A 23,348-nucleotide genomic window follows, 5' to 3' on the forward strand; every position below is an offset into this window, starting at 1 on the left:
GCAAAGCGCTGATAAGGAAGGCTAAGAGGGACTTTGAAATAAAGATTGCGTTGGAGGCAAAAACACATAGTAAATTTTTTTTTTAGGTATATTAAAAGCAAGAAGTCGGCAAAAGAATTGGCTGGACTGCTAGATGTCCGAGGGGTAAAAGGGGCAATCAGGGAAGACAAAGCCATAGCGGAGAGATTAAATGAATTCTTTGTTTCGGTCTACACCGAGGAAGATTTGAGAGAGATACCGGTGCCAGAAATGGTATTCAAAGCTGACAAGCTCTATAAACCTGAAGGCTGTAATAGGGCAATTTGACAAATTGAAGAGTAGCAAATCTCCTGGACTTGCCCCTACGTCTTGCCCCTTCCTTGGCCACCTTTAAATCTAGACTGAAAGCCCACCTCTTTAACATTGCTTTTGACTCGTAACCACTTGTAACCACCTGCCTCCACCTACCCTCCTCCTTCCTGTACACAATAATTCATTTGATTTGCTTACTTTATTTTTTGTCTATTAGATTGTAAGCTCTTTGAGCAGGGACTGTCTTTCTTCTATGTTTGTGCAGCGCTGCGTATGCCTTGTAGCGCTATAGAAATGCTAAATAGTAGTAGTAGTAGTAGTATTCATCCCTGAGTACTGATAAAATTGAAAAAGGAACTTGCGGACCTATTAGTAATATGTAATTTATCTTTAAAATCAAGCGTGGTACCAGAAGATTGGAGGGTGGCCAATATAACGCTGATTTTTAAAAAAGGTTCGAGAAGATCTGGGAAATTATAGACCGGTGAGCCTGACGTCGGTGCCGGGCAAAATGGTGCAGACAATTATAAAGAAAAAATTACAGAGCATATTCAAAGGCATGGGATTAATGAGAGAACACCAACGTGGATTTAGTAAACGGAAATCTTACCTCACCAATCTATTACATTTGTTTGAAGGGGTGAGCAAACATGTGGATATAGGTGAGCCGGTTGATATTGTGTATCTGGATTTTCAAAAGGCGTTTGACAAAGTACGTCATGAAAGACTCCAGAAGACATTGGAGAGTCATGGGGTAGGAGGTAGTGTCCTATTGTGGATTAAAAACTGGTTAAAAGATAGAAAACAAAGAGTAGGGTTAAATGGTCAGTATTCTCAGTGGGGAAGGGTAGATAGTGGGGTTCTGTAGGGGTGTGTGCTGGGACTGCTGCTTTTTAACATATTTATAAATGATCTGGAGATGGAAATAACTAGTGAGGTAATTAAATTTGCTGACGACACAAAGAGGGGCATAATCGAACGGGGCTGTCAAGTTTTCTTGAGGGCATCCTCGCGAAAGAGCAGGGAAACCCGTAGTATCGAAACAAGATGGGTGGCCATCTTTTGTTTCGATAATATGGTTGGGGATGCCCACATCTCCACATTTAGGTCGACCTTAGAGATGGTCATCCCCGGTTTTCAGCGATAATGGAAACCGAGGACGCTCATCTCAGAAACGACCAAATCCAAGCCATTTGGTCATGGAAGGAGCCAGCATTCATAGTGCACTGGTCCCCCTGGTACTGCAGTGGAATTCAGAAATTGCTCCCAGGTGCATAGCTCCCTTACCTTGGGTGCTGAGCCCCCCAAAACCCACTACCCACAACTGTATAACACTACCATAGCCCTAAGGGGTGAAAGGGGGCACCTACATGTGGGTACAGTGGGTTTCTGGTGGGTTTTGAAGGGCTCACATTTACCACCACAACTGTAACAGGTAGGGGGGGGATGGGCCTGGGTCCGCCTCCCTGAAGTGCACTGCAGTACCCACTAAAACTGTTCCAGGGGCCTGCATACTTCTGTCAGGGAGCTGGGTATGACATTTGAGGCTGGCATAGAGAGAGGCTGGCAAATAATATTTTTAAAGTTTTTTTTAATTTTTTTTATTTTTTAGAGTGGGAGGGGGTTAGTGACCACTGGGGGAGTAAGGGGAGGTCATCCCCGATTCCCTCCGGTGGTCATCTGGTTGGTTCGAGCACATTTTTGAGACTTGGTCGCAAGATAAAATGGACCAAGTAAAGTTGGCCAAGTGCTCGTTAGGGACCCCCTTCTTTTTTCCATTATTGGCCGAGGACACCCATGTGTTAAGCATGCCCCAGTCCCACCTTCGCTATGCTTCCGACACGCCCCCGTGAACTTTGGTCGTCCCCGTGAGGGAAAGCAGTTGAGGACGCCCAAAATCAGCTTTCCATTATGCCGATTTGGACGACCCTGGGAGAAGGATGCCCATCTTGTGATTTGTGTGAAAAGATGGGTGCCCTTCTCTTTCGAAAATAAGCCTGAAAGTTATTCAAAGTTGTTAAATCGCGAGAGGATTGTGAAAAATTACAAGAGGACCTTACGAGACTGGGCGTCTAAATGGCAGATGACATTTAATGTGAGCAAGTGCAAAGTGATGCATTTGGGAAAGAGAATCCCAAATTATAGCTATGCAATGCAAGGTTCCACGTTAGGAATCACTGACCAGGAAAGGGATCTAGGCATCGTCGTTGATACGTTGAAACCCTCTGGTCAGTGTGCGGTGGTGGCTAAGAAAGCAAATAGAATGTTAGGTATTATTAGGAAAGGAATGGCAAACAAAAATGAGGACGTTATAATGCCTTTGTATCGCTCCATGGTGCGATCGCATCTCGAATATTGTGTTTAATTCTGGTCGCCGCATCTCAAAAGAGATATTAGAAAAGGTACAGAGAAAGGTGACGAAAATGATAAAGAGGATGGGACGACTTCCCTATGAGGAAAGGCTAAAGTGGCTAGGGCTCTTCAGCTTGGAGAAAAGACAGCTGAGGGGAGATATGATAGAGGTCTATAAAATAGTGAGTGGAATCTAACGAGTAGACGTGAATCATTTGTTTACTCTTTCCAAAAATACAAGGACTAGGGGGGCATGTGATGAAGCTACAAAGTAGTAAATTTAAAACGAATCAGAGAAAATTTTAATTCACTCAACGTGTAATTAAACTCTGGAATTCGTTGCCAGAGAATGTGGTAAGGGCGATTAGCTTAGCAGGGTTTAAAAAAGGGTTGGATGGCTTCCTAAAGGAAAAGTCTATAGACCATTATTAAAATGACTTGGGGAAAATCCACTGCTTATTTCTTGGATATGCATCATAAAATATATTGAACTATTTGGGGATCTTGCCAGGTATTTGTGACCTGGATTGGCCACTGTTGGAAACAGGATGCTGGGTTTGATGGACCTTTGATCTGTCCCCGTGTGGCAATACTTATGTATTTATGTACTTATGTTATGGGTGCAGGTTCTGTGTATCTCACTGAGAGAGGGGAAGACATCTTAAGGTTGAATTTAGCGAGTAAAATGTTGTTAGTAATATTGTCCAGTTGTTTCTGTAATCACAAATTGATAGCGAATGTGACTGTTGGGCATACTAAATAGACCGTACAGATCTTTATGTACTGTGATTTACTATGTTACTACATTAATAAAGTGTGCATATTGGCATGATTATAAATTCTGGATATTACTAGTGATCATTATGCCTAAATAGCATGGTTTATTGCCTTCCACTTGAAGGAGAAATATTCATCCCAGAGCTTTTTTTGAGCACGCCATATTAGGCTGACAATGACAAATTAAGCTTTAGATTCAAGAGTCTAGCAAAATTCTCAAATTTCAACAAGGCTACTTTAAGCAACTAAACTGGGTCAGTACAAAGAGCCATCAAAATATCAACAGCAAACGCTACATACTTGGTATTACAAATTAACCTTATTAAGTGTGTTTTCAGAATCAAAATAAACCAATAAGGCTGGGTTACTCAGTTGAGGCAAGCAACCTAAAGTTAACTTCTACATGTTTACCTTTCACAAACCCAATCAGCTCACTAACAATTAAGGGGTACTTTTACTAATCTGCGGCAAAAAGTGGCATTTCCCGGGTGCTAAATCCACTTTTTTTACAGCCATAAAAGCGCCCTTTTTATATTTTTTTGTATTAATGACTGTGCGCTAACGTTGCCATTAGCACATGGCCATTAAAAAAAAATTAGCATGTGAGCAGTTGCCTGCAGAATGGATGTCAGTAATAAGGGTTCACATGGTATACGTATACTAACCAATGTAGCAGCACTAACAGGTTAGTGCAGGAACGCCTACTCTCCACCACCAGACATGCCCCTCCAAAAAATTAATATTGGCGTGCACAGATTTGGCCCTTACACAGGACGCATGAGCACATCCTGTGATATTCCATTTTAAGCTGCAGTAGATGTGTGTTAGCGCCTAACACAGCTTAGTAAAATGCCCCTAAGTTAAGAATGAAGGCAGCCAGCTTATCTGCTCAGATGTTTGGTAGGAGCTTCATTTCTAAGTTTAATATTGAAATTGGATGATATGATTCGGGGAGAAAAGGGTTCTTTGCTTGGTTTGAGAATTTCAATTCCAAATTGATACAAATTTGTGACTAATTCGTATAAAATTTATGAATAATACACTTCCATAAGGCTACAAATAAGATACAGCAGCAATTCATAAAATTCACTGCTTAGGCCATCAGGACTAGGGTTTTTTTTAGAAGTTTGGTTCCCCTGAACACTTTTTGTGTATGGCTTGTTGTGATAGGTGTGCTTAGTTTACTTAGCCCTATTGTCAGTATACAGTGGCCAGATCTTCAGTGGACGCTAGAGAGAATGAGGACAATATAGAAATTAAAAAATGTAATAAAATATCTATATTAATGCTTCTGTTACGCAGACGATGGAAATTTCCTTTAAATCTTGTTTAAATGGGATGTAAATCGTTACAACGACATCAACCTAAGTCTCCATATCATGCATTCATGGGCGGATGCTTTTAGATTGAAACTTAATGCAGAAAAAACCCAATGCCTAATACATCTCAACATAACAAGAACAAATTCACAGCCATTAACACACCAAATCTGAACCTTCCTATTTCGGACACCCTAAAAATTCTTGGAGTTACCATCAATCGACACCTAACACTCGAAAGCCATGCGAAAAACACCCACTCAATGTGGAAATTAAAAAGACTAAGACCTTTCTTCCTAAGGAATGTTTTTCGTAATCTAGTACAATCAATGGTGCTCAGTCATCTAGATTACTGCAACGCACTCTATTCCGGCTGTAAAGAGCAAATAATCAAGAAACTTCAGACAGCCCAGAACACTGCAGCTAGACTCATATTCGGCAAAACAAAATATGAAAGTGCCAAGCCCCTACGAGAAAAACTACACTGGCTCCCACTCAAAGAACGCATCACATTCAAAATTTGCTCCCTAGTTCACAAAATCATTCATGGAGATGCAACAGCCTACATGTCAGACCTGATAGATTTACCACCCAGGAATGCCAAAAGATCATCCCGCACATTCCTTGATCTGCACTTTCCTAACTGCAAAGGTCTAAAATACAAAGTAATGCACACGTCAAACTTCACCTACTTAAGCACACAGTTATGGAACGCACTGCCGCGCAACTTAAAAATGACCTATGAACTAACGAACTTCTGCAAACTACTGAAGACCCATCTCTTCAGCAAGGCTTACCACAAAGATCAGCCAATGTGAATATACATAAATCCTCCACACGTAGTTAGAAATGTCTTATAATATCTGTTTGTCATACTACTATCATGTCTTATCATTATCATGTTACCAAAAATTTTCTGTAACACTAAATGCCTATTTTTCTATTACACTTCCATTATCCATGATGTATTGCAAGCCACATTGAGCCTGCAAAGAGGTGGGAAAATGTGGGATACAAATGCAATAAATAAATAAATAAATAAATGTTCCATTTTGGTCTGTCAACACTGTGAATGAGATTGAACCCAGTTAGGATTTCAGCAAACACGATAACATTTTCCTAGCTTTATTACCAAATTTTTGAAATCTGAACTTGTAATACAATACATCTTTTTTTGTTTTGTTTTTTTTGTATGCTTGTGTATAAGGGAGTTCAGTGTTACCTGGGTTGCTTGGAAAAGATTCCTGTTGGCTACTGTAGGATATTGTGCATATTTCCATTTATCTTGCATAACTGTTCTCTCTAATCTGAAAATATTTTTTTCACATGGCCTTTTTAATAATCTCCCTCATAAGAAATCACCTTGCATCTCAGCCGTTTCCCAATATAGATAGGTGAATTAATGTGCTTCTTAAATCTGTTATACTGTGAAAACAATATCAAATAACCAGGGTCCAAACATTAGCATATATAACTGTGCAGGTATATTCCAGAGTGTTTTCATGTGGGGATCAAAATCCTTTCCAGGTCTATCCAAATGGGTATGATATGAAACCTCCAGAGGGCCTTAACACTGCACCTCTGACTTGAGAAAAAAGATAGGTATGTAATCGGTTTTGAACAATGAAGAACACAATGTAGATGAGTATAATTACTCTCTAAAGGGTGGAAAGCCTCCATGTGTCCACCAGCTCCAGAGAGCAACAGAAAGCTGGTAGGCCCTTTGAGGATGCACCCATTTCTGAGGTGTGGTTTGTAGATTTATGAAAATTAGGTTCCTTGTCATCAAGCAGATGAAGCCATTACGTATGGGTTATGTCCATCAACCAGCAGGGGAGATAGAGAGCACTCAAACTTTCACAGTGCCCTCTTGGCCAGCTAGCTCCACTGCCTCTTCAGTATTCTCTATCTCCCTTAGCAGGGTGGCTGCAGCTTGTTCGAGCTCCAGAAAAATCTGCCGGGAGGTGGTTCCTGGCTTGCCAGTTGTTAACCGGGGTGTTGGAGGCTATAGCAGCTTCACTTTAAAGGCACATAGGTTAGCCCTTTCCCTGCCTTACCCATACCTCTGTGGATGTGGACATATTGCCTTGCTTTCCCTGTCCTTACCCACCAACAGTGGATGCAGGCATATAGGTTCGCCCTTTCCCTGCCTTTCCCACTCATCTGAGCCTCCGGAGTCTTCAATACCTCTGCTTTCCTCACAGCTTAAAAAAAAAAAAAAAAAGTTGCGTCGCGTTTTTAAACGCAGAGACACTGGAACAGAGGTTTTTGACCTGATTTTCAGCAGGATCATAGTTGTACACTAGATCCTTTGAGGTAAGAGTGTTTTCCAACTCCTCCGGGGTGGGCCCACGATCGGGGCGATTTTGGCGTGAACCGCCATTTTGGATTTTACCGCCGTTTTTCGGCGATGGCTGCAGACAATGTAAAGCGCTGTTCCACTTGTGGCAAGCGCAAATCAGCAGCAGGTCTCTGTAAATCGTGCTGTATTGGCGTAGGAGCCGGCCCGAGTATGGCGAGCGATGTTTCTTCCCGCTCTGAGCTGGCAGCGGGCGCCATTTTGCTTACACCGCATGGCGCGGCCTTTGTGGACACGGAGAGACCTGAGCCGGGTGGGGCACCTCGAGATGAGGTTATTTCAGATTTGGGTGCCCAGGGTGAGATTTTCTCCCCGGATTTTGTGCTTTTGCTGCATAAAGCATACATGATGAAAAGAGCCCTTCCTCAAGGGTCGCCTGAGGCTCCTCTGATTGCCCCCCCCGATGGATTCTGGCCTGGGACTGCCCAGTGAGGCTTTTTTCCCGGATGCTTGGCCTAAAGATAAACACAGAAGGGTTAATTCCCCTTCAGATTGTGGTGCACCTCCCCCCCCCCCCCCCCCCCCGTGGTCGGGGTGTGAGGATTCGGAGAACTCTGACAGACGTTCTTGGTCTGAGGAACCAGAGTCAGGTGCGGATTTACCACAGGATCTGGATGATCCCTCCGTGGTGAGGATTTTCCACCGTGATGAGCTGCCCTCTCGATTGAAGATCCTGACAGTGGCATGGCCTCCTCGGGTAATCCCAGGATGGCTAGTACCAAGAAAGCTGCTCGGGCCTTCCCTTTGCATAACTCCATCCTAGAGCTTGTTTCGGCTCAGTGGGCTGACCCCGAGGGACCTTTGAGAGTTTCCAGGGCTATGGAGCAGTTATACCCTCTGCGTGAGGGACATATGGCTCGTTTTCAAATGCCTACAGTGGATGCCCTAGTCACTGCGGTGACAAAGAGAACTACCCTCCCTGTTGAAGGAGGTGTTGCCCTGAAGGACTTTCAAGACCGTAGGCTGGAAACAGCGTTGAAACGGTCCTTAGAAATTGCAGGTCTCACTGTTCGGGCGTCTGCATGCAGCTGTTATGCTGTGAGAGCCTGCCTAGCTTGGCTGCAACAGGCAGTGGCTCAGCCCGGAGATGGAGCGGAGCCCTTCTTGGATGTGGCTCCGCGGATGGAGGTGGCCTTGTCCTTTCTGGCTGATGCCCTTTATGACCTTGTCAGAGCTTCGGCTAAACAAATGGCAGTAGCAGTGGCGGCTCGCCGTCGTCTGTGGCTACGACACTGGGCAGCGGACATGGCCTCTAAGCAAAGGTTGGTGAAGTTGCCTTTTCAAGGACTTCTCCTATTTGGTGAGGAGTTAGAGAAAATTGTGAAAGGCCTGGGTGATCCAAAACCCCAGCGCTTGCCCGAAGATAGGCAGAGGCCTTCCTCTAAGGGCCAGGCGGTCCACTCCTCGTACAGACCTCGCTTCCGTGAAGCTAGAAGGTACCGCCCGGGGCGTTCTGCTGGGTTCACTTCACGTGCTCGTGGTCAGCAGAGGAACTCCTTTCGCTCGGACAAGCGTTCCGCAGCCGGTGGCTCAAGACCAGGAGTTCAGGGACGACCCTCTCAATGATGGTGCGCCGGCCCTCTCCTCGATGCCTGTCATCGGAGGACGGCTTTCCCTCTTTGTCGAGGAGTGGGCCAAGATTTCCTCAGATCAGTGGGTTCTGGACCTGATCAGAGATGGATACAGAATAGAATTCAACGCCCCAGTAAGAGACGTGTTTGTGGAGTCCCGATGCGGTTCTGCCGTCAAACGGGCGGTGGTGGAGGAGACTTTACTAGGTCTGATTCAGTTAGGGGCAGTGACCCCGGTGCCTCCCGCCGAGCAAGGCTGCGGCCGATACTCCATCTACTTTGTGGTGCCGCGAAAAGGTGGGTCCTTTCGCCCTATTCTGGACTTAAAAGAAGTGAACAAGTCCCTGAGAGTGCGGCATTTCCACATGGAATCCCTGCGCTCCGTCATTGCGGCGGTTCAGCCAGGAGAGTTTCTCACGTCTTTAGACCTGAAAGAAGCTTACTTGCACATACCGATTTGGCCCCCGCACCAGAAGTTTCTGAGGTTTGCGGTGTTGGGAAAACATTTCCAGTTCAGGGCCTTGCCTTTTGGCCTCGCCACAGCTCCCCGAACCTTTTCGAAGGTAATGGTGGTAGTAGCTGCTTTTCTCAGGCGAGAAGGTATCAGGGTTCACCCGTACCTAGACGACTGGCTCATCAGAGCAGACTCTGCAACAGAGAGCTTACAAGCTACAGCCAGAGTGGTCTCAGTACTGCAATCTCTAGGCTGGGTCGTCAATATGGCCAAAAGTCACCTGTCCCCTTCACAATCTCTAGAGTTTTTGGGGGCCAGGTTCGACACAGTCTCGGGCTATGTGTTCCTACCCGAGCCAAGGCGGTGCAAGCTTCAGAATCAGGTCCGTCTGCTCCTGAGGATGCCCCGCCCGCGAGCTTGGGACATTGTCCAGCTGCTGGGATCGATGACAGCCACGATGGAAGTGGTACCCTGGGCGAGAGTGCACCTGAGACCTCTACAGTATTCCCTACTCCGGAGATGGTCTCCTATTTCTCAGGATTACCAATGCAGACTTTCTTGGCTCCCTGCGGCCCGTCTCAGCATGGAGTGGTGGCTCTCGGACAGCATGCTGCGGCGAGAAATGCCGCTGACGCTCCCCGTTTGGTGCCTAGTGGTAACAGATGCCAGCCTGAAGGGCTGGGGCGCACACTGCAAGGGGAAGCATGCCCAGGGTCTATGGACACCCGAGGAGTCGGAGTGGTCCATCAACCGCCTAGAGTTGAAAGCGGTGTTTCAGGCGCTTCTGGCCTTTCAAGTGACCCCGGAAGGATTGGCTGTCAGAGTGATGTCGGACAACACGACAACGGTGGCCTATATAAATCGACAAGGCGGAACAAGGTGCAGAGCACTAGCCGCGCAGGCCGAACTGATTTGCCACTGGGCCGAGCTGCATCTTCAGTGTCTGTCGGCAGCTCATATTGCAGGTCAGAGCAATGTGCAGGCCGATTATCTGAGCAGGCATCAGATCGATCCAGCAGAATGGAATCTGGCAGACGAAGTATTCCTGCAGATCTGTGCCAAATGGGGCAAGCCCGTGATGGATCTAATGGCGACAAGTGCCAATCCCAAAGTCCCGTGCTTCTTCAGCAGACGGAGAGATCCTCGCTCGGCGGGGTTGGATGCCTTGGCTCAACCCTGGCCTCCGGGTCTACTTTATGTGTTTCCCCCATGGCCCTTGATAGGGCGCCTGCTCTTGCGGATTCGGCTGCATCCAGGAGAAGTGGTCCTCATCGCCCCGGATTGGCCAAGGAGACCTTGGTATGCAGACCTCCGACAGATGCTCCTGGAGGCTTCTCTGCCGTTACCTCTGGTACCGAACCTGTTGACTCAGGGACCGGTAGCCATGGAGGACGCCGGCCGCTTTGGTCTTACGGCATGGCTATTGAGAGGGCGCAATTGAGGGATAAAGGTTATTCCAATAAAGTTATTTCCACTCTCCTGCAAGCCCGCAAGCGGTCCACTTCCGTGGCTTATGCCAGGATTTGGTGCCTGTTTGAGTCTTGGTGTGCTTCCAGAGCCATTGTTCCAATGCGGGCTCCTGTCTCGCCGATTCTGGACTTTTTGCAGGAAGGTGTACAAAAAGGCTTGGCCTATAATTCCATGCGGGTGCAGGTGGCAGCGTTGGCCTCCCTTCGTGGTAAGGTGGAAGGCGTGTCTTTGGCTGCTCACCCAGATGTGGCACGGTTTCTTAGAGGGGTGCTTCGGCTCCGACCTCCAGTGCGAGCACCCTGTCCAGCTTGGAACCTGGGGCTAGTTTTGAAAACCCTGCAGGCATCTCCTTTTGAGCCGCTTCGGCGAGCATCGGAGAAAGACTTGACACTGAAGGCCGTTTTTCTGGTGGCCATAACCTCGGCGAGACGGGTGTCAGAGCTCCAGGCGCTGTCCTGTAGAGACCCATTTCTGCAATTTTCAGAGTCCGGAGTCACGGTTCGGACCGTGCCTTCCTTTATGCCTAAGGTGGTTTCAGCCTTTCACTTAAACCAGCCTATTTTCTTGTCCTCTTTTTCAGAGGAAGAGTTTCCAGAATCTTTGGGCAGCTGCACCTTTTGGATGTGCGCAGGACTCTGCTGCAGTATCTGCGAGTTACTAACTCTTTCAGGACTTCTGATCATCTGTTTGTTTTGCTATCCGGTTCTCGCAGAGGGTCTCCAGCGTCTAAGGCCACTATTGCCCGCTGGCTCAAAGAAACTATCTTTTCAGCTTATCTGCTGGCCGGCAGGGTTCCGCCTATAGCCTTTAAGGCACATTCTACTAGAGCAATTTCTTCCTCTTGGGCTGAAACTGGAGCACTCTCTCTTCAAGAGATATGCAGTGCAGCAACATGGGCTTCTAAGCTCTGCTTTGCCCGACATTACAGGCTGGATGTGGCTGCCAGGAGGGATGCGCGTTTTGGTGCACAGGTGCTAGCGCGTGGTGTGGCTTGTTCCCACCCTATCTAGGGATTGCTTTGTTACATCCCATACGTAATGGCTTCATCTGCTTGATGACAAGGAAGGGAAAATTAGGTTCTTACCTTGGTAATTTTCTTTCCTTTAGTCATAGCAGATGAAGCCATGAGCCCTCCCTGTATGATTGTCTGTATGTTGTGAATCTGTTTTTCAGGTTCTGTTCTAATTTCCTGAAGTTCCTTCCTTGGGAGAAAGTTGGAAAACAATCTTCAGGATTCATGTTCAGTTTAAATTTAGGAGGATGTGTTCATTCCCTCCAGCATGTTTTGGAGAATGTGTTGATTCTCTCCAGGAGGCGCGTGTGTTCCCCTCCAGTTCTATAAATAGGAGGATGAGTTCATTCCCTCCAGTGTGTTGGGAGGATGTGTGATTCCCTCCAGGAGGCGCGTGTGTTCCCCTCCACTTATACAATAAGGAGGATGAGTTTATTCCCTCCAGGAGGATATGCATTCCCTCCTTTATGAGTTCATGCCCTTGTGATGGGCCATCGTTCGCTGTGAGGAAAGCTCTTGTGATTCCCATTGCGGTTTGCCGTACTGCTTTGGAAGCTTCAAATACTGAAGAGGCAGTGGAGCTTAGCTGGCCAAGAGAGCACTGTGAAAGTTTGAGTGCTCTCTATCTCCCCTGCTGGTTGATGGACATAACCCATACGTAATGGCTTCATCTGCTATGACTAAAGGAAAGAAAATTACCAAGGTAAGAACCTAATTTTCCCTTACTCCCGACATAAAATGCTCTTGGTAATATATAGAAAACAACATCACTGCACTATATCCCTTCCTTCCTCCTGATGTTTCCTTAATTTATATCTTTTTCGCAATGGTATAGTTAATAATTGCACTGTTCTTGTGTAATTAATAAATCAATCAGGCACTTATCTTAAAGTCGTTCTTGCTTCATGCTAGTGCAGATATTGCTGTAACTATGCCTCCGGAGTAACTGTTTAACGTGCAAATGTGCTCAGCATGTTGTGAATAAAATCATTAAATGAGTCCTTGTCTCATCCACATTCTCTTGTGTTCAGTCTCTCTTGTTCTCAGCACAAGCTATGTTTCGCAAGGTGTTTGCGTCCTCAGGAGAACCAAAAGTCTGGATTGGAGCCAAGCCCCTTTATATCCAGTTGTCTGGAATACAAATATAAACATACTAGTAAAAAAGCCCCGTTTCTGATGCAAATGAAACGGGGGCTAGCAATGTTTTCTTCTGTGTGCATGTGGGAGTGTGTGTGTCCCTGGCCTCTCTCCCCTCCCCCCTCGGAGTCCTTCACTGTTACAGAGCCAGCGATTTGATTTCGTGCTCTGCTGTTTTCCTTCACTGACTGTGTTACAGAGAGGGCGGGCAGACACTCATAGGGAAACCGGATATCTCGCCCCCTTCACACTTCCGGCTGGATGCTTCATAGAACGTTGGTGTTGCCTTTTATATAGAGAGAGATTATTTTTTCCTAATTCTCTGTTGAGCTCCTCTCTCTATGTACATATTACTTTCATTATCCAATCCTTACTTCTTCGTCACTATATTCAAACTGTTATTGCTCTATATTCATAGCGTACCTGGAGATGAACATCTTCCCCTCTCAAGACTAACCGACGAAAACGCCGGCGCATGCGCCCTTCTTTTATAGACAGCTGTAAACATGTGCTTATTAGCTATCACTCATGCAGCCATTCAGTCTCGCGGTTCAAACCGCGTGGTTTCACTGTGTCCCATTGGAAAATTAATTTTTGTTCTCGGTGTTTCAGAACTCTAGTTATATCCCCCCCATATGGTAACTTAATCTGAATCAAAACTGTATATTTAAGATCTTGTAAGTTATGATTCATATTGTCCCAGTGTTCAACCAGAGGGGCTTCTTTCTTTTTAACCTGCTGATCGCTGATGTGTTCTGCTATTCTCTGTTTTATTTTTCTAGTTGTGTGTCCAATGTACCATTTCTTACATGGACAAATTATGCCATATACAACTTGTGTTGACTCGCAGCTCGTGTTAACATTAACCCAATATGGTCTTCCCGTCTTGGGGTGTATTACTGTATCTGTCTGCCATATATATTGACAGTACACGCATTTTGTGCATGGTCTATGTCCTCTTCCCTCTGATTTGTGTTGTCTATCATATGTCCCAGGTTGTTGCTGTAACAATTCTCCCATTTCTTAGCTCTTGTGCATGCGAACATCGGATTTTCTTTGAAGTTAAGTAGGGACAATATCGGCCAATGCTTTCTAATTATGTTTTTCACATGTCCCGTTTGGGTAGAGTATGGCAATATACACATGAATGTATCCTGTTGATTTGTTTGTTTCTACTTCGGTTTATGTAACCAATGTTGGTGTGTATTAGACGCCCTTTTTAGGGCATTTTTAACTTTTTTCGGGGGATAGCCCCGGGCTTGGAAACAGTTTTATTTATTTATAACATTTGTATCCCACATTTTCCCACCTATTTGCAGGCTCAGTGTGGCTTACATAATTCTGCAAGTAGTGATTACCAGTTCCGGATAGGAAAAATGCATAGTTGGGGCAAAGGGACAGATTAGGTTAGGTTACAAAAGGAAAGTTCGTCCTATGATAAGAGCTAAAGGTAATAGGTTAAACTTCAATCATGACAAAAAATAGCTTGAACAATTAGGATCATTAAACTGGAAATCAAGAAGCAGTACAGTTGAGATATAGAGAATATGTGTTGTATAATTGCATTTTGTTAATTTGAATTTATGAGGAGTTGCTATTGTATGCTTTCTTAAATAAATACGTTTTCAATAGTTTACGGAAGGTCATGATGTCGTGTGTTATTTTTATGGATTTTGGTAATTCATTCCAAATTTGCGTGCACATGTAAGACAAGCTGGATGCATATGTTGACAACACCCTCATTGTCCCCGTCTCTTCTGCCTGCAACCTCGGTGTCATCTTCGACTCCTCCCTCTCCTTCTCTGCGCACATCCAGCAGATAGCCAAGACCTGTCGCTTCTTCCTCTATAACATTAGCAAAATCCGCCCTTTCCTCTCTGAGCACACCACCCGAACTCTCATCCACTCCCTCGTTACCTCTCGCCTTGACTACTGCAACCTGCTCCTCACTGGTCTCCCACTTAGCCACCTATCCCCCCTTCAGTCCGTTCAGAACTCTGCCGCACGTCTTATCTTCCGCCTGAACCGATACACTCATACCACCCCTCTCCTCAAGTCACTTCATTGGCTTCCGATCAGGTACCGCATTCAATTCAAGCTTCTGCTACTAACCTACAAATGTACTCGATCTACAGCCCTTCCTTACCTCTCAACCCTCATCTCCCCTTACGTTCCTACCCGTACCCTCCGCTTTCAAAACAAATCCCTCCTTTCAGTACCCTTCTCCACCAACTCCAGACTCCGTCCTTTTTCCCTCGCCTCACCCCACGCTTGGAACAAACTCCCCGAGCCAATACGCCAAGCCCCCTCCCTGCCCATCTTCAAATCTCTGCTTAAAGCCCACCTCTTCAATGTCGCCTTCGGCACCTAACCTCTACACCTCTGCCCAGGAAACCTAGACTGCCCATCTTGACATTTCGTTACTTAGATTGTAAGCGCCTTTGAGCGGGGACCGTCCTTCTTTGTTTATTTTGTACAGCGCTGCGTAACCCTAGTAGCGCTCTAGAAATGTTAAGTAGTAGTAGTAATATGTTAATTTGTATTTCAGTCCCTTACAGTTTGGATAGTGGAGATTCAGGAATGTTCGTGATAGTTATATAGTTTGTTTGCTTCTGTTTCAAATTTATCCTTTGTGCCACAAAGTCTCCTCACTCTTAAAAATTGTCCAACTGGAATACCCATCCTTACAGTTCTTGGGTGGAAACTTTGAAAATATAACAATGTATTGGTGTCAGTAGACTTACGAAATACTGTTTTTTCAAATTTATTATGATATGTTATTGTTATATCTAAATAATTGATCGAAAATCCACCCACTGTTGATTCAAATGTGATGTATCTGTCGCAATTGTTAATATAACAAAAAAATTTTCTTAGTTCAGCACTGTCTCCAGTTCATACCAAAAAAAAGTCATCAATAAACCTTTCCCATATTTTAATGTGGGAACTGAACCGACAGTTATGAACAACCTTTGATTCATAACATCGATTCACTTGTGAGAGGTTCAAAATACGTAATTGAAATATTACAGACTATGGAGATTGCGAACAAACCGGTTACATTGATATCTTTGGATGTGGTTTCTCTCTATACTAAAATTCCCCATCAAAATGCTATTGCTCTTATAGAAACAAAATTGAATCAGATGGATTTATCAATGGAGAAGATCAATTTGTTAAATCACATTGCTAAGATTGTTGTTAAACAGAATTATTTTCATTTTGAAGAGCAATATTTCATACAGACCCATGGTATAGCAATGGGGGCCACAGTGGCTCCCATGATAGCATGTCTGTATATGGCAAATTTTGAAGAGCAATTTGTTCACAATTGTTGATGTTGGGGAGGAAACTTGATGTTTTGTGTGCATCGAAATCAGTGTTACATAGTTTTTGAAGTAAGTTGTTTCTCTTTCTAAGATGTTTTCTGAAATGCTATTCACCCACTTGGAATTGTTTAGCCTTGTCTCTCATGAGCTTTTTAGAAATGCACCTTGAGAAAACATTGATATAGTTTTATTCTTTAAGCATTAGATTAAAACATTTGAATAAAATCTGTTCACCTTAAATTGGTATTCTAGAAGATTAACTAAATTTCAAAATACAAGGTTGATAATTTATAGTTCAAATTTTTATTTATAGGTTAGACACAAAGCTACAAGAAAAGTATATGCAATGAAACTCCTGAGCAAATTTGAGATGATAAAAAGGTCTGACTCTGCATTTTTTTGGGAAGAGCGTGACATTATGGCTTTTGCCAGCAGTCCTTGGGTTGTACAGGTATAGTTATGCTCTATAATTATTTTATTCTTGAAATGCACTGTTTTCATAAGAATGCTTTTAAGAAGTAGACTTCAGTTTTCATGTTATATTTTCCATAAATGTTTTATTAAATTGCTGAACTAGCAGTAAATCATATTTCATTTTTATGGGATTTTTTTTCTTAATACATCTTCTCATCTTTTCCTTTGTTTTTAATATGAATTTTTTTCACACTAATTAAGATATTAAATAATGTTCTCTAGGCTTGATTAAAATCTGTTTATACCTCTACTTGTCCAGTGTGGTATGGAAAATATGAGCCATTTATTTTGTTTAATTTACCCCTTTTCATTTAATAAAACCTTAGTTTGCAACTTATAGTATGTACTCGACTTTAAGCTGAGATTTTTGGGCCCAAAAATTGGGATCTTCCATTTCATCCCACAGATCAATCCAGAGACTCGTGGGTTATGTTCCTCAACCAGCAGGTGGAGCTAGAGAGAACTACGAGGTTTGCTATATGTGGTCATGTGCAGCCAGCTTAACCTCAGTATTCTCTCTATCTAGCAGGTGGAGGGTCATACCAGTGCAGCTCTGTAGTGATCTGGCTCCTATCCCATTCCCTCGGGTGCTGTTGAGCCTGTCGTGGGGGTTGAGGAGCTGAATTCTAGCTAGGGATATATCTGGTGGTGCCAGGTCCCTCCCTACCTCCCCTAGCGGAGGGGAGTAGCAGCCTAGTGGTTAGTGCAGTGGACTTGGATCCTGGGGAACTGAGTTCAATTCCCTCTGCAGCTCCTTGTGACTCTGGGCAAGTCACTTAACCCTCCATTGCCCCTGGTACAAAATAAGTACCTGAATATATGTATACCGCTTTGAATGTAGTTGGCAAAAACCTCAGAATGGCGGTATATCAAGTCCCATTTCCCTTTCCCTTTCCCTTTCCCCTACCAGTATCCCAGATTTCCTTGTCAAGGGATGCAGGGTCTGAGGGTGCTGGCTCCAGTTCTCTCCTGCCTCTTCTGTAATGTAAAAAATAAAAGAAACAGTGCGTTTGGGGCCGTGAAATAACTTCTTTTCCTCAGACCTACTTCTGGAATGCTGGGCCGGGGCCAAGTTTTCAGCGCGTGGGAGGGCTGAGTTTGGGGGTCGAGCATATCAGCGCCGTCTTGAGTTGGCAAAGCAGTGCTTGCGGTGTGAGAACCACAGAACAGCGTCAGGAGCCTGTGAAGTATGTGTTAAGCTCGGTTCTCAGGGCAGATAGCTGCTGGATCCCTCGTCTCAAGCGCTGACGAGGGAAGGCTTAGATATGGCCAACACTGCCTTGGGTTTCAGCGCATGCCTCGTCCGGCGCCATTTTTCATCTTCCCATGTGGTGAGTCCCGGGACAGAGGGAAATCATAGCGCCCTACCGGTAGGCTTGGGGGGGGGGGGGGGGGGAGCTATGGCTGGCTCGTGTTCGGTTTCTCCTGGAGTTCGTGCTATTAATGCTCAGGGCTTTTCAATTGAAAAGTGCAAGAGAGCCTGCAGCGGCTGACATGTTGGCGTTGCCTCAGGGTTCCCAGCCTGTTGTATCCTCTATTTTCCCAAAAAGGCTGCAGTTGGAGCCTCTGGGCATTGGGGATGAGTTTTCTGGCCCCTGTGACACAGAGGGGGGGGGGGAACATCTTTCAGGGTATTCCCTGCAGGCTGCTTCGGAGGTGCTGGAGGAGGGGGAGTTGCCATCAGGAGAAAGGGATGATCCGACAGCGGTATGGCTGTTCCATGAGGAGGAACTCCCATCTCTCATTGTTCAGGCTCTGGAGGTTTTAAGTATTTCTTCTCCAGATGCTGCTCTTTCGACGACTGCTGCTCCCTCCATTATGACGGGGACCAAGGGCCCCTCTAGAGCCTTTAACATTCATGAAGCTATGAAGGTGCTGATTGCAATGCAGTGGGACACACCCATCGCCGGCCTTAGGGTGGTACGGGCAATGGAGAGACTTTATCCCCTGCGTCCGGAGGATGTGGACTCCTTAAGGATGCCAGCTCCGGATTCTTTAATTACGGCGGTCACAAAGAAGACCACGTTGCCAGTGGAGGGAGGCACAGCCCTTCGGGACCCCCAGGAATGTAAGCTGGAGCCCTCCCTTAAGTCAGCCGTTGAGGTTGCGTCCTTATGCCTTCAGGCCTCTGTTTGCAGGTTGTACACAGCAAGAGCTTGCCTCTCCTGGGTTCAGAAGGCTTCCTCTGCAGACGAGCTGTTTGACTATCTGCCGGCCTTGGAATCATGCCTGGCGTACCTGGCAGATTTGCTTTACGATATCCTACGTGCCTCAGCCAAGGAAGTTTTCTTGACGGTTACCATCCATCGTTGGGTTTGGTCGAGGCACTGGGCGGCGGATGTCGCCTCTAAGTCTCGCTTGGCTCGCTTGCCCTTTAGAGGCAAGCTCCTCTTTGGTGAGTATCTCGCAAAGGTTGTGAAGGAGCTCGGGGACGCTAAGGGCCAGCGACTGCCAGAAGACAAGCATAAGACAAGTTCACGCTCGGTCCGCCCCCAGTTCCGGGAGGCCAAGCGCTACAAACCAGTTCGGTCTTGTTCTTTTGAGAGGCCTTGCTTCCAGCAGTAGCCCTTTCAGGGGACCGTTGACCCACCCCCTCTGTTTCATGGGGGCAGCAGGCAGTGGTGTGCTGGTAAATGTTTAACAACAGGCTCTCTCCCTGGTCTCCCACTGCGCCCTTCCAAATTGCAGAGCTGGCTATAGCCGGGGAGAGAGCCTGGGGGGGGGGGGGGGTGGCAATGCATTACTCCAGGAAAAAAAAAAATTAAATGATCCCAGGTTCCAATCTAATTCATGTTTAATGTGCGATAAAATGCCATAAATAAGTAAATAAATATAAACTTTTAATGTTGAGCACCTGATTCTCAAAGTGAACATATTCCAAACACTATAATGAAAATAAAATGATTTTTTTCTACCTTTGTTGTCTGGTGACTGTTTTTCTGATCATGCTGGCCCAGTATCCGATTCTGCTGCTATCTGTCCTCTTAACTCCGTTTCCAGGGCTTCCTTTCCATTTATTTGTTTCCTTTCCTCTTTTCTTCTTCATTTCTGGTCCTCAGCGTCTGGCTATTTTTTTCATCCATGTGTAGTTTTTTTCCTCTCTTCCTTTTCCCTCATCTCATATCCTTCTTCACTCTTCCCTCCTTTCCATCCATGTCCAGCATTTCTTCTCTCTCCCCTCCTCTCCCCTGCCCTCCATCCACCCATGTCCAGCGACCCTTCTCTCCCCCTGCCCTGCATGCACCCATGTCCAGCGACCCTTACCTCCCCCTGCCCTGCATGCACCCATGTCCAGCGACCCTTACCTCCCCCTGCCCTGCATGCACCCATGCCCAGCGACCCTCTCCCCTGCCCTGCATGCACCCATGTCCATCAGTGACCCTCCTCTCCCCTGCCCTGCATGCACCCATACCCAGCGACCCTTCTCTCCCATCCATCCACCCATGCCCAGCGACTCCCTTCTCTCCCCTGCCACCCCCTCCCGAGTTGTTCAGTGAATTCTCCTCCCTCCCTCCAGATCCGGCCCCTCACCGACCTGACTCTGAGTCACCCTGCCTTGTCCTTCGAATTCTTCGGGGCAGACAGTCTTGCCTGCCCGCTGCCAGCGCTGACTCTCCCCCGCTGCCTGATCGCGCTTCAGAATGGCCGCCGAGACTTACAAGGGCGGCCTCCAAGACTTCAGCAGAAGTCTCGCGAGGCCGCCTCTGGAAGTCTCGGTGGCCATTTTTAAAGCGCGAACCGGCAGCGAGGGAGAGTCAGCGCTGGCAGCGGGCAGGCAAGGCTGCCTGCCCAGAAGAATTCGAAGGATAAGGCAGGGTGACTCAGAGTCAGGTCGGTGAGGGACCGGATCTGGAGGGAGGGAGGAGAGACGGCTCGTGCTTTTTAACAACCGGCTTGCAAGTCGGAAGAAAATTTAACAACCGGCTCTTGCGAGCCGGCTCCAGCACACCACTGGCAGCAGGGTACCAGAGGCACGCAATGATGGGGCCCTGGCCCATCTCCTTCCTGCAATCGGGGGACGGCTATACCATTTTTTGGGAGGAGTGGGCCAGTATAAGACGAATTTGTCCTGGAGGTTATTCAGGAAGATTACAAGCTCAAATTCGCCTGTCCCTTGGCAGACTTTTTTTGGTGTCTCCATGCAAAGATGTAGCCAAGCAGGCAGCAGGTCAGGAAACTGAGTTTTTGCAGCTGGGAGCCGTGCGGCCAGTTCCACCTGCCGAGCTTGGCCAGGGTCGTTACTCCATTTACTTCATGGTGCCCAAGAAGGGTGGCGTGTTCCCCCCCCCTGTTATCAACTTCAAGTCAGTAAACAGGGCCCTCAGAGTCTGTCACTTTCGGATGGAAAGCTGGCGCTCGATTATGGCAGCGGTGCAGCTAGGAGAGTATTTGACTGCCTTCGACCACAAGGAGGCATATCTTCATAGTAAACATAGTAGATGACGGCAGAAAAAGACCTGCACGGTCCATCTAGTCTGCCCAAGAAGATAAATTCATATGTGCTACTTTTTTTTATTTGTACTGTCCTCTTCAGGGCACAGACCGTATAAGTCTGGCCAGCCCTATCCCCGCCTCCCAACTACCAATCCCGCCTCCCACCACCAGCTCTGGCATAGACCGTATAAGTCTGCCCAGCACTATCCCTGCCTCCCACCACTGGCTCTGGCACAGACCGTATAAGTCTGCCCAGCACTATCCCCGCCGCCCATCCACCAGCCCCGGCACAGACCGTATAAGTCTGCCCAGCACTAGCCCCGCCTCCCAATCACCAGCTCTGCCACCCATTCTAGGCTAAGCTCCTGAGGATCCCTTCCTTCTGCACAGGATTCCTTTATGTTTATCCCACGCATGTTTGAATTCTGTTTCCGTTTTCATCTCCACCACCTCCCGCGAGAGGCATTCCAAGCATCCACCACCCTCTCCGTGAAAAAATACTTCCTGACATTCTTCTTGAGTCTGCCCCCCTTCAATCTCAGTTCATGCCCTCTCGTTCTACCGCCTTCCCATCTCCGGAAAAGGTTTGTTTGCGGATTAATACCTTTCAAATATTTGAACGTCTGTATCATATCACCCCTGTTCCTCCTTTCCTCCAGGGTATACATGTTCAGGTCCACAAGTCTCTCCTCATACGTCATGTAACGCAAATCCCATACCATTCTCGTAGCTTTTCTTTGCACTGCTTCAATTCTTTTTACATCCTTAGCAAAATACGGCCTCCAAAACTGAACACAATACTCCAGGTGGGGCCTCACCAACGACTTGTACAGGGGCATCAACACCTCTTTTCTTCTGCTGGTTACACCTCTCTCTATACAGCCTAGTAACCTTCTAGCTACAGCCACCGCCTTGTCACACTGTTTCATCGCCTTCAGATCCTCAGATCACCCCAAGATCCCTCTCCCCATCCGTACCTAGCAGACTCTCACCGCCTAATTCCCATTTGGCCACCTCATCAGCGTTTCCTCTGCTTTGCGGTACTTGGTGAGCATTACCAGTTTAAGGCCATGCCCTTCGGGCTGGCGACAGCTCCTCGTACCAAGGTTATGGGAGTTGTTGCCGCCTACTTGCAATCTCAGGGCATTCAGGTGCATCCGTATCTAGACGATTGACTCATCCGTGCACCCTCTCACGAGGAAAGTGCCTGGGCCACATCCAAGGTACTTTGCCTGCTACGTTCCTTGGGGTGGGTGATCAACATTCAGAAGTGTCACCTCTCTCCATCGCAGTCCTTGGAATACCTGGGGTTGCGGTTCGACACTCAGGTTGGCAGATTATTCCTACCAGAGACGCGCAAGCTGCGCTTCCAGAGTCAACTTTCTTCCCTTTATATATTATGAAGAATAATGATAGTTCTTAATTCCTTGTATATTTCTTTCTTTTTAGATTAGAAGGATGACATGAGTGTTGTCTGACATTTTTTATATTTGTTTTCATCACTCTGTTTACAATATGTATGGCAGCTGGCACTAATTATCTCATTCTCCTACATTGAAGAAGACAATAGTTTAACAACTCATTGTTCCTTGATTAAAGACTGGAATTTTTACATCTTTGCCTGTGGGTTATAGTAGCACCTCTTGGATTGCCAGATGAACAGTCAGTCTTCAGAAAAGTTTCATAAAGCCATAAAAGGAATTATATTGGAGCCTGAAAGAAGATGTAGGGCTGTTGTAAGATTTAATGTTTTGACTGTAACCACTTGTATTGTTGGAGGGAAAGAGATGAATTATATGCTGAGATGATAGCTAAGTTTATATTTCTCATTGAAAAGCCTGTTTGGGGGCACTATTATTGTTGCTGATGAACCTCACCACAGCACAAGTATACACACGAGATACTCTTCAGAGCCCACCATCTGGCAATGAAACAGATGAACTTTGGCAGTTATGGAATTTGGGGTCTATGGTAAAAGGCAAATTAAGCATCAGAACACTGACACATTTTGGTATTTTAGTGCTGTAGTAGCCTCTTGTAAAGAGTTTTTAAAGTTATGGAACATTAAATAATGAAAAGTCAGGTATGTTTTTATAAAACAGTGAACTTTAATAAGAGGTACTTAACAGTCATCTGGGAACAACGCTTTGTAAAGGAACCTTAGGTCTTGTTTCTTAAGCTGACTGTTACCTGTTGTTCATATTGCTTGAGTCATGCTTCAAATGCAAACATTGATGAGAGTGGAATAAAACAGATGGACGATAAAGGGACGTGGAATCCATTAATGGCACATGACTTTTCTAGGACAATTTATTGTTGCAGTAGAGCAATCTTGTGTTTGCAAATTGAAGATGTTCTGGTCTGGTGGG

The 23,348-nt window shown here is 46.1% G+C and overlaps 1 protein-coding gene across 2 annotated transcripts in view; it reads left to right on the forward strand.

Moving 5' to 3' along the window:
* The window catches only part of ROCK1 (Rho associated coiled-coil containing protein kinase 1), a 523,306-nt gene that overhangs the window by 108,769 nt on the left and 391,189 nt on the right, over window positions 1–23,348 (forward strand). For both annotated transcript variants that reach the window (XM_030212894.1, XM_030212901.1), the window contains one exon: window positions 16,385–16,522. In XM_030212894.1, the coding sequence (XP_030068754.1) occupies window positions 16,385–16,522 (138 nt within the window). The remainder of the gene's footprint in view (window positions 1–16,384; window positions 16,523–23,348) is intronic.

The sequence above is a fragment of the Microcaecilia unicolor genome, chromosome 1 (assembly GCF_901765095.1).
Source record: "Microcaecilia unicolor chromosome 1, aMicUni1.1, whole genome shotgun sequence".
NCBI lineage: Eukaryota > Metazoa > Chordata > Amphibia > Gymnophiona > Siphonopidae > Microcaecilia > Microcaecilia unicolor.